This window comes from Pteropus vampyrus, unplaced genomic scaffold (assembly GCF_000151845.1).
Source record: "Pteropus vampyrus isolate Shadow unplaced genomic scaffold, Pvam_2.0 Scaffold191, whole genome shotgun sequence".
In the NCBI taxonomy this organism is placed as follows: Eukaryota; Metazoa; Chordata; class Mammalia; order Chiroptera; family Pteropodidae; genus Pteropus; species Pteropus vampyrus.
Window position 1 is genome coordinate 3194804 of NW_011888972.1, and position 20785 is coordinate 3215588.

The window sequence follows — 20785 nt, forward strand, 5'->3', positions numbered from 1 at the left end:
AGATATGGCAACAAGAAAGACCGTTTGGGTAATTTAGTTTGGCAGGAGCGTAGCACATGAGGAACAGAATGTACTAAGGATGAGGTATAGAGAGTTACAGATACTAATCATTAGATAATTCAATATCAGACAAAGTGAGGCTTAAATCTGACGAAAGTGGGGAATCAATGCAGACTCATTGCCGGGGAGTAACATGGTCAGATCCGCATACTAGGAAGAACATTCGGAATAAAGGCAGGGTGGTCAATTGGTTATTTGTAGAAATTCAAGGAAATGTCATCAAGATCTGAGCAAGGGCTGAGACAAGAGGGAAAGTTATTAACTGGACTTGGTGACTATTCATGAAAAGAGAAAGGACCTGGTATGATTTCCTGATTTTTGGCATGGCTGACTGGCTGGATGAAAATGCCGCTTATGACCCTGCAAAGCAGCAGATTTGAGAAAGTGATGAGTTTTGGACATGTTAAATTTGAAGGATCTGTGAGACATTCACATGGAGATGTCAAACAGACTGGATTCAAGTATTTGAAGTTTAGGAGAGAGGCGTGTGCTAGAGATGTTTTTATTCATCAGTACTATCTGTTTGTGATCTTATAATACAGATATAGACAATATGTATATACTTGTTATTTAGTTATTAAACATAACTGAATATTTACTTGCAAAAGCATAATACTTCCTTCACAGGTACAACTGAAACAAATTATAACAACTACCGCTTATAACATACTATTTGCTGTGAATTGTGCTAATTACCTAGTGTGTACCATAACTCTTTGATGTAAGAGTAATTATTCCCATTTTTCATTTGAGCAAACTGAGCACCAGAAACACAGCGTAAACTGGCCAAGGCCAGCGAGTGGCAGAACCGAGAACTCCGAAGCCAGCGTGCTTTGTCATATCTCTTTCTGGGTGGGGTTACAGCAGCAACGACAAAGTATTACATCGCTCACGGACAGTTGCTGGCAAGATTTTACTCCGCCCCTATTTCTGGCTCAGGGTTCATCAGATGATGACAAACGAGCTCCTGTGGAATTGTGGGTAGATACGGGTAGTTGCTGGTAAAAGAAAGGATTCCTAAACACCTCCTTGCTTAGTCTTTCCTCCTCATTTGGCTCAGGGTGCACGCAACCCTCAAGCACTAGGACCGTGAGGAATCCAGCTGGCAATGGCATCTCTGTTCACTGCCAGAATTCGGTTTCGGCTCCTGCAAGTTATGGGCTTTTTTATAGGTCTCGTAGGCCAAGCCGTTCGAGCCTTTGGCGGTCCCAAGTTGGGCTCAATGATCACACGACCTGTGAGTGAACCATTACTCCTGCTTTCGGGGGTGCAGCTGGCCAAGCTGATCCGACAGAGGAAGGTGAGAGTGCAATGCAGGCTGATTCAAAAGAGGGTGGATAAACAGGTCTTTTAGTGAAACTAAACGCCAGAAAGTTTAGTGCTGGAAATGGTTGTAACGAGTTTGGGTTTGGTGGAGATCAATTTCCTTTCCACCCTCTACCAGGGAGATATAGGACAGGCATTCATTGGGGGCTAAAAGGAGACTTCTGGGAGTTGTAGTGTGCTTATACCCTGAGCTTCTGCTGCGGGCTTCAGTTGGATTCTTTTGGCACCTCCTCATAGTCCTTCCTGCCCATTTGTCCCGTTTCTGCGTAATAATTGTACGGGGATAAATCAGGTGAGGTTTACAAACTGTTTCTCAGGGAAATTTATTCCCTCTTGAGCATGCATTCCGGCTCTCCCTCAACTCCCGCCCCTGCCCTACCTGCTGCTGCTTGTTCAAGGGATGTTTATGTTTAAAAGATGTATACCTGCTCTCGGTAGTATCTGCCCTAGGATAATAATAGCTGTAGCTGCCATATATTTAGTGCATAGTACCTGTCAAATGCCGTGCATGGCACTTTAACATATTCCGTCTCACGGGTGCAGTTCTCTAGGTATCGTTCCCATGTTACATATGAGAAACCCGAGGCAAAGCGATTTGCGCAAATAAACAAAAAATGGTGGAAATTCTTAATCCAATGATTTAAGTAGCTCAAACAATTGTTCTTTCTACAGTTGTGCAAGCAAGACCATCTGTTTCTGGATCATGAATAATTAATTCCCTAGAGATCTTGGATTATAGTAGTATTCTTTCTTTATTTCCCTCGTCTTTATTCCTCTGTTGTCTCTTTTGTTTCGTCTTATTGCTTTATTATCATAATCCAGAATGTCTTTTTTATGCTCCTGGTAACCTTTCAATGACATTTCCTGCCTTTTTCCTGTATGCCCTCCCAGCCTTTTGTGCCCTATGCTTGCTTTTGCTAACAGTTGGGGAGTATGATGTAGTGGAGAGACAATAGGTTTCAAATTTTGGTCTGTCTCTTTATAGTTCTATAGCCCTGGGCAAGGATTACCATGACAATTGCAGATAATGCGTGTCAAGCACCTGGCACCATAGTAGACTGTGTAGCATAGTGATGAGAAGGCTAGATTCTGCAGTCACACTGCCTGGGTTCAGAAATCCTGGCTCTCCTACTATTTAGGTATGCAGTCTCGGAAACATTCCATTACCTTTTCGTGCCTCTGATATTCCGCAGAGAAAATAAACTTGATAATAGAATCTACCTTATAGAGTTGTCGCGAGGGTTAATTAAATTCATATATGTAAAACTCTTAAAAACACTGCCTCGCATAATAGTCCTATATAAGTCTGGGCTATTATTATCATCATCAGGTTTTTGGAAATGACAGCCATTATTACTATGTTTTTGCTCACCGACGAGAAGAGATCGTCTACATAGAGTTTATATAATAGTGTTCTGAAAGTATTAAGTGGACAGGTCATGAGGTCTTATTTGTCCTGGTCTTCCTTCAGTCCCTGCAAGGTTCTGCCTGCCACAATGTGGACAATAACAACTTCTGCCCTTTCTTGACACTTCCCTCATTTCTCTAGAGAAGTGACTCTCAACTAGGGCAGTTGAGGGACATGTGGCAATGTCTAGTGACATTTTTGGGTATCACAACTGGGTGAAGGTGCTTTTGCATCAGTGGGTAGAGACCAGGGATGCTCCTAAACATACCACAATACACAGAATAGCCCATGCCGTAACAAAGAATTAACTGAACCAAAATGTCAACAGTACCAAGATTAAGAAACACTGCCCTACATCACTGAATATTTGAGAAAGCTGGCTTCCTGTTGGTCTTATTGCCAGAGACTGGGAGGAAGCCATTATAAAATTAATAATGATTTGACCTAGTATTTAATGTGAGACTGGGTCAGTTCCAGTACTTTTGTTCAATTCTAGGGTGCTAGATGGAATAATAAACAGCTATCTTTATAAGAATGCCTACTGTGTACTAGGAACTTTGTATGTTTTATCTCCAATTCTCTTATTAAACAGCAAGACATTACTCTAAGATCAAGAAAGAAGTGTAAATATAAGGGAATTGACAATATTACCTATTTAAAGAGTATTAACTCCAACAGACTGTATCTATTCACTCAGATGTTACCCATATGCATTCAGATATTATCATTTGGTGCCTAATGATACATGAATGGGTAAATCCTGTACAATGAGTGAAGAAAAGTTCTAAAGTACAGATATCTTCAATTTACCTTGAGACCTTCCTCGGAAAATTCAAGTATTTTTCTGTCTTTTACTTACCATGGATTTGCAATTGGGATGGCACTTGTCTTCTTCAGTCTTTATACTATTACTGCGGGCTTGAAAAGGCCATTAAGTCGCTAGTCTGTTTTCCCTATATCTCTGAAGGCCAAAGGTTTGCCTTTTTTTTAGAGGATAAAGTCTCTTTATTATTAAAAAATGTTATTTTCTCAAAATTATTATTTCCATGCCATTAGGGGTTTCTTTATAAATTCTTTAGTAATGGGAGCATAATCTATACAATAAAAAACAAAATTAATAATATTACTACCCCAATAAATTCAAGATATACTTTCAAACAATTTAGACAATTACTTACAAAATATAAAATTGATATACATCCAGTAAATAAACAAACTTTGCATTTGATAATTGACTTTGCATCTAATAATCACACAATGTATACTTTTTAATTTTTATTTTTTTCAGTTATAGTTGACATTCAATATTAATTTAGTTTCAGGTATATAGCATAGTGAATAGACATTTACATACTTTACAAGTACTCACCCCAATAATTCTAGTACTCATCTGACACCATATATATTTATTACAATAATACTGGCTATGTTTCCTATACCATACTCTACATCCTGTGAATATTTTATAACTACCAATTTGTACTTCTTAATCTCTCGCCTTTTTCACCCAATCCTTCAACACCCCCTCCCATCTGGCAACCATCAGTTCTCTGTATACTATGTCTGTTTCTGGAGGTTTTGTTTGTTTATTTTGTTTGTTTGTTTCTAGATTCCACATATAAGTGAAATCATATGGTATTTGTCTTTGTCTGGCTTAATTCACTTAGCATAATACCTTCTAGGTCCATTCATGTTGTTGCAAATGATGAGATTTCATTATTTTTTATGGCCAAGTAATATTCAATTGTTTATATATACTACCTCCTCTTTATCCAGTCATCTACTGATGGGTACTTAGGTTGCTTCCACACCTTGGCTATTGTAAATAATACTGCAGTGAACATAGGAATACATACATCTTTTCGAAGTAGTGTCTTGGATTTCTTTAGATAAATACCAGAAGTGGAATTCCTGGGTCATAAGGTAGTTCTACTTTCAATTTTTTGAGGAACCTCCAAACAGTTTTCCATAGTAGCTTTACCAATTTGTAATCTCAAACAGTGTGCAAGGGTTCCCTTTTCTCCACATCCTCACCAACAATTGTTTTGGGATTTATCGATGACAGACATCTGATAGGTGTGACGGGATATCTCATTGCATTTCTAAGATGATTAGTGACCTTAAGTATCTTTTCATATGTCTCTTGGCCATCTGTATGTCCTCTTGGGAGAAATGTGTATTCAGGTCTTCTACTCATTTTTAAACTGGATTGTTTGTTTATTTGGCCTTACATGTTTTCATTTTCACGTGTCTCAAGGTATCTTTTGATTTCTTCCTTGATCTCATTGTTAATCCATTCATTGTTTAGTAGCATGTTATTTAGCCTCTGTGTGTTTGTGTATTTTTCAGGTTTTTTTTTCCTTGTAATCGATTTCTAGTTTCGTCCCATTATGATCAGAAAAGATGCTTGATATGATTTCAGTCTTCTTAAATTTATTAAGACTTATTTTGTGGCCCAACATTTGGTCAATCCTGGGAAATGTTCCATGTGCACTTGAGAAGAATGTATATTCTGTTACTTTGGGGTGAAAAACTCAGAAAACGTCAGTTAAATCCATCTTGTATAGTGTGTCATTTCAGGTTGCTGTTTCCTTGTTGATTTTCTGTCTGGAAGATCCGTCCATTGCTGTCAGTGAGGTGTTAAAATCCCCTACAATGACTGTATTACTGTTGATCTCTCCTTTTATGTTGGTCCATAATTGCTTTATATATGAAGGTGTTCCTGTGTTGGGTGTTTATGTTTACTAAGGTTATATCTTCTTGTTGTATTGATCCCTTTATTATTATGACATGTCCTTCTTTGTCTCTTATTATGGCCTTTGTTTTAAAGTTATTTTGTCTGGTATAAGTATTGCTAACCTAGCTTTTTTAAATTTCCATTTCTGTGAAATATCTTTTTCCATCTCTTTACTTTCAGTTCGTGTGTGTCTTTTGATCTGAAGTGGGTCTCTTGTAGACAGCATGTGTGTGGGTCTTGTTTTCTTATCCATTCAGCTACTCTATGGCTTTTATTTAGAGCATGTTATCCATTTATATTAAAGTGATTATTGATAGGTATATAGTTATTGCCATTTCTTTATTCATATTTATGTTTTTGTTTGTTTTCCCCCTTCTTTTTAAGGAAGGCAGTTTAACATTTCTTGTAGTAGTGGCTGTTGGTGATGAATTCCTTTAGCTTTTTCTTGTCTGGGAAGCTCTTTTTCTCACCTTCAATTTTAATTGATAGCCTTACAATGGAAACCATCAACAAAACAAAAATACAGCCTACTGAATGGGAGAAGATATTTGCCTATGATACATCTGATAAGCAATTAATATCCAAAATGAAGAACTCAACACAAAAAATATAAACAATCCAATTAAAAAATGAGCAGAAGACCTGAATTGGTATTTTTTCCAAAGAGGATATATAGATGGCCAGTAGACATATGAAAAGATGCTCGAGGTCGGTACATATATACAATGGAATAGTACTCAACCACAAAAAAAAAATATGAAATCTTGCCTTTTGTGACAATATGGATGTATGTGGAGGGTATTATTATTCTAAGTGAATTAAGCCAGGCAAAGACAAATGCAATATGATTTCACTTATATGTGGAATCTAAGGAGCAAAAGAAGCTAACAAACAAAATGAAAATAGACACACAGATACAGAGAACAAAGTGGTGATTGCCAGAGTGGAGAGGATGGGGGCTGGGTGAAAAAGGTGAAGGATGAAGTACAAATTAGTACCACATGAGGAATACAGTCAGTAATATTTAAATGGATGCGTGTGGTGCCAGCTGAGTGCTAGAGTAACTGATGGGATCACTACAAAAATTATATAAATATTTAAACATTGTGCTGTATATGAAACGAATAAAAAATGCCAATAGAAAAGGGAGAAATGCATAATCAGACTCCTTCCCTAAAAAAGAAATTTGCTTTATCTGATAGTAATGGTACTGTCTATGCTTTCTTGTTTAAATTTACCTAATATATCTTTGTCCATACCTTTATTTTTAACTTTTCATTGTCTTTCTGTACCAGGTGAATTTCTTGTAAACAATATACAGCTGAGCTGATTTTTTTCCCAACCAAATTTGATAAGTCTCTGCCCTTTGATAGAGGAATTCATTCCTCACTTATTATAATGTTATTGGTTTAATTCTTTCCATTTGATATCATGTTTACAATTTATTATACTTACTTTCTCCTTTTCTCTTTCCTTATTTTTTTCTGGCTTGATCTAGTTTCTTTTTATTTCATTTTCTTTCCTCTTTATTTGGGAGTTCTACTTTGCTTTTTAATTTCTTAATGCTTATTGTCCCATATATAAGAATTACCATTGAAACTATAATTGTACATAATAAGTAAATACTAATCCTAAGATTCCCCCCAGGTGGTTTACCTGTCTTACCTGTTTTCACATTCCTAACCTAAGGATCCTTGGCCAAAGGTTGCCAGAGTTAGCAAAAAAAAAAATACAGGACACCAAGTTAAATTTTAATTTCAGATAAACATGATTTTTAGTATAATTATCCCCTTGCAATATTTGGGACATACTTATACTAAAAATTATTATCTATTCATCTGAAATTAAAATTTAACTTGGTGTCCTTTATTTTATTTTGAGACTGTGCCTTAATGCATTTTTACATCTCCACTCCTCAACTCCTAGACTTGGCAAAGATTATGTATAATGTTAAGTTTTAGGGTATTACTATAAAATGATATCTATCATTTTATTAGTTATTCACTAGAAAAATATGTACTAGTTGAGTACATATAGATAATATCTCTGGACTCTAATTTCTATTTACTTAGATGGGAGTTTACACTTTTCATCCAGACCTGTTTTTCATAGCGTTCTAATGCTGGTATATTTCTGACTTCTTAGCTTGAAAGAAAATATCATTTACCCCCTCACAGTAGACTGCACTGGATAATTCATTGAAGATGTCCTAAATAAAAAGCGATTAATGCACATAGAAGGCTTTCGTTACACATTGTTGAATGGATACGTTGTTCTTTAAATAAACACCTGTTAAATAAATTATTATATTTTGTAGGTGAAATGCATAGATGTTATTCAGGCTTATATCAGCAGAATTATGGATGTGAACCCACTGATCAACGGAATTGTAAAATACCGGTAAGCATTTTTACTCTTTCGTGGTTTTTCTATTTCTTTGGCCATTGCCATCTTGGCATATTTCCTGGATTCCTCTTCCCTGTGTCCTTCCTTTGGTTTCCCACTGGGACCTTCCCTGACTTATAATTCAGCACTTCCTGCCCTTTGTTGAGCTTTTATGCTTATGTGCCTGCCTCCTCTCACCCCTCGCCCCTCATTGACTTTAAGATCTTTGATGGCGAGGAATACATTTCCTTGATTTTTACATATACAACATCCAGAACAAGGTCTAAAACTTGGTAGGCATCACTGAATGCTTACTGAATTAATGAGTCTGATAGCTACTCTAATAGGAGAAACTTCCCTTACTACCACATTTTCTGATGTGGATTTAGTATAGCATATGCTATTTTAAAAAGGTATTAGGTGTCTGATTTATATGTCTCATTTGCCAAGTAAACCCTTCTAGGGAGCTGTGAGGTATTAGAAAGACAAAACTTGAATTTGTTTTTCTGTGGCATCCTACACAGCACAGTTCTTATCATACCGTGACATAGGGTGGCATTTTCCTGATCTCAGTCATTCATATAGCACCTTTAAGATTCTTGTCTTTTTTAGTAAGCCACATTGCTTGTAAGTTTTTATGTGTTCTTGTTTAACATCTGTACTGGTCTTGGATTATGCGATCATCACTGTCATGTGGCAAATCAATTTTCAAAATTAAATTTGATCAAAGATATTAACTAACTAATTTATAGAACCAGGAATAATTAGCTTCAGGTTCAGGCGCCAAATGGTATCTACCTATCACATTCTCTGACAAAGTTTAATAAAAATGGTTCCTATTAAAAAAAAGATTCTTGTCTTTTTTGCACAGCAACTCTGAAATTGTTAATATACTTATTAAAATTAAATAACTTATTTTAACTTAAGTCAATTAGTTTTAAATGAAAGTTTATATTGCAACAAAATTTTGAAAACTATTATCACTTGACATAGATGGTTACTGTATATATAAATAAAATAAAAAATAACCAGTATTATAAAATTATAAACATTTAAAATATTTTTTATGAAATATGAACACTACATCAAATGGATTTTTGCTTTATGGTTTAGTTTATATATTCTTTCTTATTTAACACTTCAACAGCTTTTCCAAAAAAAATTATATTTCCTACGTTATAGTTGTGAAAAATGTGTCCCAGAGAAGTTAAGTTAGTTACCTAGGGTCACACAGCTACTATGTGACAGAGCCGTAATACAAATGTACAGACATCTGATGCCAAAGTTCACAGAAACAGAAGTGCAGAGAGTCTTTATGTTCCAGGAGCTCTTCCTTGTCCCTTTCCTTCTTCTATGGACCAGCTCTGTACTGATCCCATCATCCAGAGATATTTCCTCAGATTCTGCGCTGGGTTTTTATTTGAAATGTGGTTTGTAGTTAATTCATTGACAGAGTATATATTTAAACATCTGAGAGAGAGAAGGAAATTCTCTTATTTATATTTTTCTATTGTATTTTAAGGAGTATGAGTCCTAAGGAAGGGGGTCTTTTGTTGTGGAACTTGTTTCTGTGTGAAATAATTAAATTGCCATTCTCATTGAAAGTGAGTGATGATGTGGGCCTACAAAGAAGAGAGTGGAGAGGCTGCTGGGGGTGGGTAGGTGGAAGAAATGGGGCAGGCAGTATGTGTCAAGGGATTGAAGATTTGGAGAGAGAGAAGACAGATACTTCTAGGAGAGATGTTTAAATATAATTTTGTTAAGTTTGTCCATGCTATGTGTAACATCAGTGTTTTTTTCCTGCCTCCCTTAGCACACACCAAAATGGCTTTCTTGTGCTAATTATGATGTTTCTATTTTATTTGAAATTTATAATATTGGCATTAAAATGAATGAAAAATATATGTAAAGCACCCAACACAGAACCTTACATCAATCAATCAGTTTAGCTATTGTTATTGTAATGGTTGTTATTACAACAGGAGCTCAATAAATGAAGCTATCCTCATGATTATACACAGTTCTACTGTATTGCTATCTGTAGTTTACTTGGTACTAAAACTGGCTCTCAGTGATTGCAGTCACACAGCTACGAAGAAAAGTAGAAGCAGAAAATATGGACTCTAAATCTGCTGGTTCCTAGTTTTCTCTTTCTATTCTTGATTGACTGATCAGAAAATATTTATCACTGTACCATCTTCTTCCCAAACCTGTTCTTCCACCTAGTCACACAAGCAAGATACCTGGATGCAACCCTGGGATCCACCTTATTCCTTCCTTTCCAAAGTCTGTCTCTTAACTTCAGTCAGTTATCAAGTTTTACTGGCTCTTCTCATTTCTCATCATGCCAGCATTCTCTGTTACTTCCTATTCTGTAGCATACTGAGCTACTTCACTTCCTCTGACCTGCTGTGCTCTCTCTAATCTCCCTAACTTTGAATATGTTTTCTTTCTGCCTGGAATACATTTCCTTTCCCCATTTCTTTTATATTTGGCTGAATTATTTTTTGAGAACTCAGCTCAAATCTTAATTTTACTTTATTTAATCATCTCAGTTTAAATGAGGTGTCTACCTCTGAGCTCCTAGAGCACATTGTGCTCTTGTCACTCGCATTTCATGCAGGGTCCAAAACCACGCTATTTTAAAGAATATAATATACAGATTTGTTGAAATAAGTGTTTAAGGAATGAAAAAAAAAACCAAAATTATAGCACTGGAGCAACACAGAGATAATGAGTGCAGGAAACAGCTACCACCTCTAGATCTGAGAGAACAAAGGGAAGAGATTGGGATTATCAGAATTTAGAAGCTCAAAGGAGGTGCCTGCAGAGCTAGGACCCAGATACATGAGAAGAGGATACTGCCTGGCTGCTGCTCATACCTCAGAAGCTTAAAGAGCAGAGCTGCGATTCAGACCTCTGAGCAGCAGTTGCCAGCTGACTAATACTGGTATCTGTAAGGGGTGTAGTGAGACTGGTTCTAGATTGCATAAAGAGGAAGCTGGAAACACCTACTTTTGCCTGGATCAGAGGCCGTTGTTACAACAGTGTTATCAAGAACAACAACAAGCAAACTGGATGAAGCAGATCTCTTCACTTCTTTGTCTTCCAGTCTTCTAGCACCTTGTGTTTGAAGGATCTAAGAGGGCGCCAGTTGGCAATAGAAAACAGTTTTCTGAGTTCATCATAAAGTGGTGGTATAGAATGCTTGGTTGGAGGCTGCATTGCCACTGTTCTTTTAATTGTATGACCTACCAGATTGAGCTCCTCAATGGCAGGGATCATCTTATTATTTTGGTATTTGTATTATCTAGCACATGATTCGACATGTAGTAGTTGATTAGATGATACCTTAAGATATCTGTTCTTAGAATGTGTTCACCTTTGAACTCAAAATGCAGCTTCCTCTAATCCTCTGCAAGCTTTTCAAGTCATCTTGGATTGTGATCAACTGTGAGTTTTAGCTATGAGTTTTACACCTTGCTCCCTGCAGCATGTACGATCATGCATTCTAGCCAGTAGATATATCTTCCTAATACTGAATAACATGGAAAATGGCCAGGAAAACTGTCTGGGAGACTTAGAGCCCAGAAGTGGTAAGATTAGCAAAAGTACATATGTATAGAGTCAAGGATCCAAGTTGGGTTTCTTCCTCTGCTATTTAGCAGTTGTATGATATATCTCTGAACCTCTCTGAGGCTTTGTTTCATTCTTTATAAATGAGAACTTAATATGGCCCCTCGAGGTGTATAGTTTTACAAAATTAAATGTTTCTAAAGTACCCAACGCTTTCATTCATTTATCCCACAAATATTTGTTCAGTGCCTACTATGTGCCTGACACCGTGCTAGGTGTTGGAAGATATAAAGGTGAATAAAACACAGAGCCTGACCTATTTCACTTCCCAGTCTACTGGTTGCAACATACAAGTACCTATTGTTCATAGCACAGTCGAATTAAGACTCTGATAGGGTAAGAAGACAATACTGTAGAAGCACAGAGGAGCTGTACCTATCCAGGACTGGAAAGGTGTCGGGGAAGGCTCTCCGGAGGAAGTGATATAAAAACAGAACTCTGAAAAATGAATAAGACTAAACCAGATGATGGCGGCAGTCTGTATAGCTTCTGCTATACAAGTAAAGATACTGTATAGCTTTTCGCCTGAACATGGGGTTGGAATCCTTGGATTTTGCTCTCCTCCCTTCTGCTCTACTGAGATCACTGGGTCGGGGCAGGAGTTCAGGATATATAGTATGAAAAAAGCCCTCTCAGACCTCAGTACAGTCTTTCACCCACCCCATACTGTGTAGCCTATGTATTATTCTGGTGTGACCACCTTATGACTCATTTTTAGCCTGTGTCCATAGAGGCAGGGGTGAGGATTCTTCTCTGGGGTACCTGGCTTTAGATAGGCTGAAATTCTGGGGGTTTCTTTAGTGTCAGGGGTTTAGTTCTGCCTGTGGCATTGAGCCCATGGGTGACAGTACCTAGTTTCCTTTCTGCCCATAACAAACTCCTCTTAGAGTTCTCTGCTTTTACTGATTATGTGTGGCTTAAGTTTGGGCAATATTAATGATGGGGCTTTTAAGACCTTTGGAAAGTATATATTGCTACTTCTGTCTTGTACTTGGGAGGAAAAGGACTTTTGAGTCTGACTGACCTGTGCCACCCAGCTGGGAAATTCCTAGCTGTCAAGTGTTCCAGGAACCCTGTCTTACCACCACCAATGTCATACTAGTTTTACTGGTGCTGATTTACCAGTAGGATATGTTGAAGAAGTACCTGCTGTAGTTCTTCTCATTGTTTTTCTGATATAAAGGCTTGCAGAATATTTCCTAAATTTTGTGTTGCCGATTCTCTGAGCTCTGATTTGAGCAATTTGGCTTTGGCCTAATCTGCTATAATCCTAATCCTTTGAATTTCCTGACAAATTTTATTGGCTGTCAAGAGAATGTGATGATATTAGTAATGATGATAGTAATAGCCACCTTTTATTGAGTGTCTCCTGTGTGCTCAGTACTGTGTTGTATACATTGACAAAGCTTGTAGGTCTTACTATTATCCCATTTTATAGACGGTGAAATGGAGGTTTAGAAAGTTGTCACTTGCTAGGTCACATAGCCATCACAGATAACTTAGTCTCCAAAGCCTGGACTCTGACTGCTCTAATGCAGTACCTTCAGGTAGCCAGATTCTGTGTATTTTTAAGAGCCAAATTATGATATTTTCAGATGAATATCTTGCTATAACTAACTGGCTGTCATAATGATCTCATTCTTCTGACATAGGCAGGCTTCTATAAAATATAGTCAACAATTACTTTCTCTAAATCTCTACCTCCTGTTTATGCTGACACTCACTGAAACTAGCTTCTGACTCTACTACTCAATTGAAAACAACCTGCCAACTCTGTCAGTTTAGATGATTTTCACTGCAAATGAAATCAGAATGGCTTAAAACAATAAAGAAATATATTATCCCATAAAGCAGGGAGTCCTTAGGGAGATTAACCCCAGAATTAATTCAGCAGATGACTAATGTCATCAGTAACCTATGTACTCATTTGCCTTGAGGCTCGTTGTCATAAGATGGTTGCTATACTTCATATCTCAAAGGAGAAAATTGTGACCAGATGCCTCTAGGTAAACCTATTTCTGGCAAGTCGAATAGCATCAACTGTGATTGTGTTAAACAAATAAGAAATCGCACCGTTAAGGCTGAGGATTGGACCTACTCCCCTAAAATATATGACCAATGAGAAAGGTAGTTGTCTAAAAAAAATCAAGGTTCTCTTAATACTGGGGAAAAGTAGATCTTGAGTAGCAGCCAACAATGTAACATATCACAATATGACCTCAGGTGAGTCTTTAAACTACCTTTATCTTCAGTATAATTGGGCAAATGTTACATATCTATGGGATTACTGTGAGGACTGAATTAATAAATATAAAATATAACCATTGACATATGAAGTGCACTCAGCGTATGGTAACATGTTTCTATTATTACCAGAATTATAATTGCCCTATTCTTGAAATAATCTCTTCCTTTGGCTTCTAGGATAGCTATCTTTTTGTAATGTTTTAATTTTTTCCAGATTTATTGACATATAATTGACAAATAGTTATATATATTTAAAGTGCACTACATGATGATTTAATATATGTATATTTTTTGAACCCACAGAGTTACCTTGTTTTCTTTTTTTTTTGGTGAGAATGCGTAGTATTTACTCTCTTACAAATTTCAAGTGTATAGTATAGTATTAAAAACTAAAGTCACTGTGCTGTGTATTTGATCCTCAATCATATTCATCTTATAACTGAAAATTTGTACCCTTTGACCAACATCTCCTCATTCTCCCCTGCCCCAGCCCCTGGCATCTACCATTCTACTCTCAGTTTCTATGAATTCGATTAAAAAAAAAATATATATATATATATTTACATATATATATGTGTATATATATGTAAATATATATAAATATATATATATTTACATATATATATGTGTGTATATATATATGTGTGTATATATATATGTGTGTGTATATATATATATTTAGATTCCATAAAACTGACCCCATACACTGTCTTTCTCTGGCTTATTTCACTTAGCATAATGCCCTCAAGTTTCATCCATGTTGTTGCAGATGACTCTATTTCCTTATTTTTATGTCTAAATAATATTCCATTGTTTATATATATAAAACACATTTTCTTTTATACATTTATCCATATATAGACACTTAGGTTTTATTGGTAAATTGGCTATTGTGAAAATGGTATGATGAACAAAAGAGCACAGATACTTTTTCTGTCTCTCTACTCCTTCTAGGAATTCTATAATGTGAATATTATTTTGTTTGATGAATACATTTCACTTGATGGATCCCTTAATACATGTAGGTTTTCTTCATTCTTTTCATTCTTTTTCTTCATTGACTATGTAATTTTAAATGACTCATCTTCAGGTTCACAAATTATTTCTTCTTATTGATTGAGTCTGGTATTGATGTGCTCTGTTTCATTTTTCATTTCATTTAGTGTTTTCAGCTTCATAATTTCTGTTTAGTTCTTTTTTATTATTTTTATTTCTTTGCTGAACTTCTCATTTTGTTCATGTATTGTTTTCATTTCATTGAGTTATTGATCTATGTTTTCTTGTTGCTCTCTGAGCTTCTTGAAACAATTTTTTTTTCAGGAAATTCATAGATCTTCATTTCTATGTAGTTGGTTGCTAGAAAATTATTGTTTGTTTTGTGGAGTCATGCTTAAAAAGTTTTTTGTTGTTGTTGTTCTTTGTAGCTTTGTGTTGATATATGCACATCTGATGGTGTGGTTACCACTTTCCACACCTTATGGACTGCTTTTGATGGGTAAAGCCTTTCACCTGTGGGTGGGTTTGAAGGAGCCAGTGGGGTTGAGTGTGATGATTCTGGCTCCAGGATAATCCCAGTGACATAGTTTCATTGCAGCTCTGTTAGTTGAGGTCAGCGTAGAGATCCTTGGTGGCCAAAGCTGCAGGTGTCTGCAGTGGTAGTGAGGTTCTGCTGGAGGTTTCCTGGTTTCTTTTTCTCTCGTGAATGATGTCCTAGCTGAAGAGATCTTTTTTGATGCTCGTTCTGGTTCTCAGGCTATTTCACAGTGTTAGCTGCACTGGTGTCTGATGCATGGACACCTGTGGAATAGACACAGAGCCAGTGTCTGTTCTTACAGAGTGATAAGCACTAGCTAGCTTGCAGTGGTAGTGGCTCCTGTGCCTGATTATGAACACACACGGAGCCACGGATAGGATGAGATTCTCAAACATGAATACTTGTGGAGGGCAAAGTTTCAGGGGGGCCTGTGTCACTGGCACTTCACAGAATCAGTAACTCTGATGCCTGGCATGTGGGCACATACAGAGCTACTATGAAACCTGAGTGTGGAGTGTCAACATATGTGGACAGTGACTCTGAAGTCCAGGTTTCTGTCTGGCCTGCAGCAGTGGTGGCTCCAGTTTCTGAGCAGTGGGAGTTCATATATCAGGATTTGGAGCTAGGTTATGGAAAGTGGGCATGTGCAGAGTGGCTGCAGAGCTGGGGTCTGAAGTGCAAGTACACATGGAGCAGCCATTGCTCTAGGGTATGAAATATATGTGGGGTTGGGCAGCTGACAATCCTGATTCCAGAGTAATACAATAGAAACTCTTTTTGGAGCAGATACAGTAGTCTTTCCCTCTATGGAGGGTTCATGTTGGTGACAGTTGTTGGTTACCTCAGTGGCAAAGGCCCCTGGTGTTCATGCAGAGCAGTCTGTTGGGGTCTGTGCTGATGAACACTGCGTGATCCTCTGCTGTGAAAGCCTCAGGGAGTCCACCGTTGTTGTGGAAGCTATTGAGGTCCTCAGCAGAAAAGGCTGCTATAGTCCTCCACAGAGCAGGCCATTGGGGACTACCATGTGATCCCCTGCATGGGTGATACAGATAGCCTCTGCCCACTTTTGTTCCTAGCTGTCTTCAAACATCTCCACTATGGTGTTCTCTCCAGCAATCCTTTCTGCATGCTTATTTTTTCTTAATTGTATTCTTGAGTCCTCCAAGGCCTCTTTTGTTTCATAGATAGCTATCTAATTGTTGTTTTATTTTGTGGGAGGACGAGGGCTGGTATTTCCTACTGTGCCGTCTTGCTGGTGTATCTCCTCTAGAATAGAATTGCTCTCTTCTATTATTTTGTTACTTGCCTCTTCTATATCGAAATACTTTTAATTGTTCCTTAAAATTTTATTCCATAATTTCATGTATACCTTTATATTTTATGCATATAATTATAAATATATTTAGCCTCTGCAATTGTCCATGACTTCAAATATTATTTGGAAAATGCTAGCTCCCAGACCTTTCCACTAAGCTCCATTCTGTTATATACATCTGCCTATCTGATATCACAACCTAGATATCCTTTGGGCACCACAAAATCAAAGTAGTTAAAACAGAACTCATCACCTTCCCTCTTTCTGTTTTTATCTCAGTGAATAGTACCATCATCTACTGTCATCTAAGCCAAACTAAAAACAAAAAACCTGATTTTTCCTTCTTCATCCATCAGAATCTAATTTTCTACCATTCTCTATGAATTCTACTTCTAAATACTATCTCAGTATACACTGTCTAGGTAGCTCTCCACATTTCTCCATCCCAACTGTTGACACTTTAGTCCCAACGCTTTGCCTACTGAAGTAGTCTTCTTGCTCTCATTTTTGCCCCTTTAATATCCTTTACTTTGTAAAAGTCAAAGGATATATAAATCACAAAATAGATTATGTCACTTTCCTGCTTTAAATGTGTCAATCTCCAAATTCCTAAGTATTCTATGTAAGGGCCCTTGCACTCCTTAATTTTTCAGCATTATCTTATGCCTTTCTCCTATGAGTAGCTGCTTGTTACCCCCACTGGAGTCTTTTTGCAATCATCCGAAGGCTCATTTTTAGTTTAGGACCAATTTCCTGAGTTATTTTCACCTCCTACTCACAAAACTTTCCTTTAGCTACTGTGTCCTTCTAGTGTCTATCTCTTTCTAGGTCCTCCTTTTTTCCAGACTGGGACATTGTTCCTTGAGGTCTTCTTTCCTGACCTCAGGCCCTTTTCCTGACACACAGGGCCTTCTACTTTGGATAAGGATTCACATCTGGGAAAGCTTTCATGAAGTAGCACTCTTAGGCATGTGGATGCTTTACTGGAGTTACAGTCTTCTTCCTGTTGGAGATGCTGATCTTAGGTTCCCCAATCTCTCTGAATTGGTAACTGAAAACCCTTTTATTTCTAGGGAGTGGTAATCTCTAGCTTCATATCCTTCCGACCTCTTTTATGTACAACCAAAATGTGAGGGATGAGATATAGGAAGGGCAGAAATTACCTGCTTTTCTCAATTAGACAGCACGTGGCTACAAGGTCCCTGGAATGTGCAACACCCAGAGCATTAGGCTTTTGCTTGACAAATGATAATGCATTTACCATGTACCTAGCTCTAGACATGCAGAAACATCTGTAGTTTCTAAATAGTTATGTGCATTAAGATAATTTTGGTTGAAATATAGTCTGTGACTATGACTAGCTTAAGGGGGGAAAGGTAGTAGTGGAGTTAATAATCATAAATATCCTAGTAATTTTACAGACTTCAAAAGATATTTAAGCAAGTAGAGCCTGGGAAGGTCATGAACTGAGGTAGCTCTGGGGCTCTCAGAAGTAGATGTGTGAGCCTTCTTTTTAGTGTCCTGCCATTAATTCTTAATGTCAGAACCCTGTCTTAACGCTAAACAACCAAGGTACCTATTTCTTTTGGTTGAACTGAGTGTGTGTGTGTGTGTGTGTGTGTGTGTGTGTGTGTGTGTGTGTGAGAGAGAGAGAGAGAGAGAGAGAGAGAGAGAGAGAAGGAGAGGGGGGGGGGGAGAGAGAGAGAGAGAAGAAGAAGAGAGGGAGGGAGAGAAGGAAGAAGAGAGGGAGGGAGGGGGAGGGAGAGAGAGAGACAGAGAGAGACAGAGACAGAGAGAGAGAGACAGAGAGAGAGAAATTTGATTTGTTTCACTTTGGTCAGGTGTCCAACACACAAGAATAGCAGCATTCCATAGTATAAATCTGACAGCAGGGTTCCCACCCCTGTTGGTGAGCGAGTACTTCTCAGTAAACACAGGTTAGAGAAATACTTTAATAGATTTTCACAAAAGTGGGTCATGTTTTCTTATTGAATCATTTTTTATTCCTTCTGATTGGGGTTCCCTTTGTCTTTAATAAGAAATATTAATAATACCAGTAACAATTAATATTTTAGTGTTTACAATGTTCTGGACACTGCTGTATTTACAAATGTGTTAGCTCATCAAATCATATCAACAATCCTGTGAGATAAATACTATTAGTTTTATTACTTATATCAGGAAACTGACATGTAGAAAGGTTAGGTAACACTCCTAAGGAGACAGTAAATAATATAGCTGGGGTACAAATTTATGTATTCTCACTGTAGATCAGTATTATACAATAGAAATAAAATGTGAGCTATACATATAATTTTGATTATTGTAACAGCCAGATTTAAAAATAAAATAAGTGTAATTAATTTTAATAACATATATTATTTAACTATGTCAAAATATTATCATTTCAACATATTGCACTAGTCGATTTTTTAAATGCTCCATAGAAACATATGGCTTATGACTACCGTATTGGACAGCTCAGGTCTGGAGTCTGTGCTCTTAGGCTTTAGAACCAACTAAATCTTGATATAAAATCATGGATCCATCAGTTATTAGCTGTGTGATCTTGGACACAGTTCTTAATGTCCCAGAGCCTGACTTTCTTCATGTGTAAATTATGTATAATAATGTTACCTACCTCACATGATTGTTAAGATTGAGTGAGTGTATAATGTTTAGAGCAATGCCTGTCACATATCAATGATTATTCACTATCATCATTATCATCCATCATCATCATCATTTATTATGCTGGCATACTCTAGAATTCACGTTTCTTCCTTTTCTTGCATATTGTCTTATACACTTGGCATTACCAACTGTACTTTGTATCCATTTTTTCACTGTATCCTCACAACCATCCTGCTAGATAGATATCCCAAATTTACAATTGAGGCAACTGAAATCCAGCAAGATAAAAGAACTTATATAGATCACAGAAGTAAGAAATGATAGCTTTAGAATTTTTGTTCATTTTGAAGGCACAGATTTGAATATATTTATTTTTGTTTGAGTACTTTGAATATTTGTTGAAGTAATTAATAAACATCAACACTGCTTCCAGTGAGCCCAACAATTCTTTATTAAAGTTATTTTTAAGTCACATGGCAGTTTATTTAGAGGATTTAAAATTCCTATTTTGAAGAATTACTGCTTGAGACACTGAGAAGTTCCACTGGTAGTATGTAATTTAGTGATTGTATTACCACATACACTTGAACTGTGTTATTTTTGGCATATTGATTTAATTTTATGTTTCTGAGCATTCCTGTAATATACACCTATTGTAGAACATTTGCAAAAGACAAGAAAGTAACAAAAATAATTTACCTATAATCTTAGCACCAAAAGTTGTTATTCATTGTTAACACTTGGTTTGCTTACAAATGCATGTATATTTTTCACATTATCGAAACTAGACTAGAAACATAACACTGTGACCTCCTCTTTTCATTAAAATTAAATGAGTTTACATCATAAGAATTTTTGAAGAACAATAAAAACTCTTAGAAAACATCACTATTATTGATTGTACAGCCATCCATAAAAGTTTAATAATATAATTTATAATATAATATAAATAATATAATAATTTATTTTGTGATGAGCTAATTTCACATTTTTCCCAATACAAATCATGATTCAATGACCACCTTTCATATATATTTTTTCAGTATGTTGGATTATTGTACTTTAGATGAATTTCTAAAAAAGGAATCACTGGTTCAAAGGGTTAGCTTTATATTATCAACAGGACCAGTTGTAAAAAGTGTTGGAGAGGATGCAGAGAAAAAGGAACCCTCATGCACTACTAGTGGGACTGCAAATTGGTACAGTCACTATGGAAAATAGTATGGCAGTTCCTCAAAAAAACTAAGAATTGATCTACCATATACAGCAATCCCTCTACCAGGTATTTACCCCAAAGACTTGTATATATATCCAAAAACATATATCCAAAAACATATCCAAAAATATATTTGCACACCAATGTTCATAGCAGCATTATTCACTGTGGCCAGGACATAGAAGCAACCGAAGTGTCCTATGATAGATGATTGGATAAAGAAGCTGTGGTACATATATACAATAGAGTATTACTCAGCCATAAGAAGAGATGAAATACTGCCATTT

The 20785-nt window shown here is 36.6% G+C and overlaps 1 protein-coding gene across 2 annotated transcripts in view; it reads left to right on the forward strand.

Annotated features, from left to right (window-relative positions):
* The first annotated feature begins 1010 nt into the window (after positions 1–1010).
* The window catches only part of FAAH2 (fatty acid amide hydrolase 2), a 69007-nt gene continuing 49232 nt past the window's right edge, over positions 1011–20785 (forward strand). The window contains exons 1-2 of one of the 2 annotated variants that reach the window (XM_011371470.2): positions 1011–1360; positions 7849–7931. In XM_011371470.2, the coding sequence (XP_011369772.1) occupies positions 1169–1360; positions 7849–7931 (275 nt within the window). In that variant the 5' untranslated portion in view covers positions 1011–1168. Of the gene's footprint in view, positions 1361–1542; positions 1679–7848; positions 7932–20785 lie in introns of those variants that run through there. The other variant, XM_023537441.1, reaches the window with a different exon arrangement.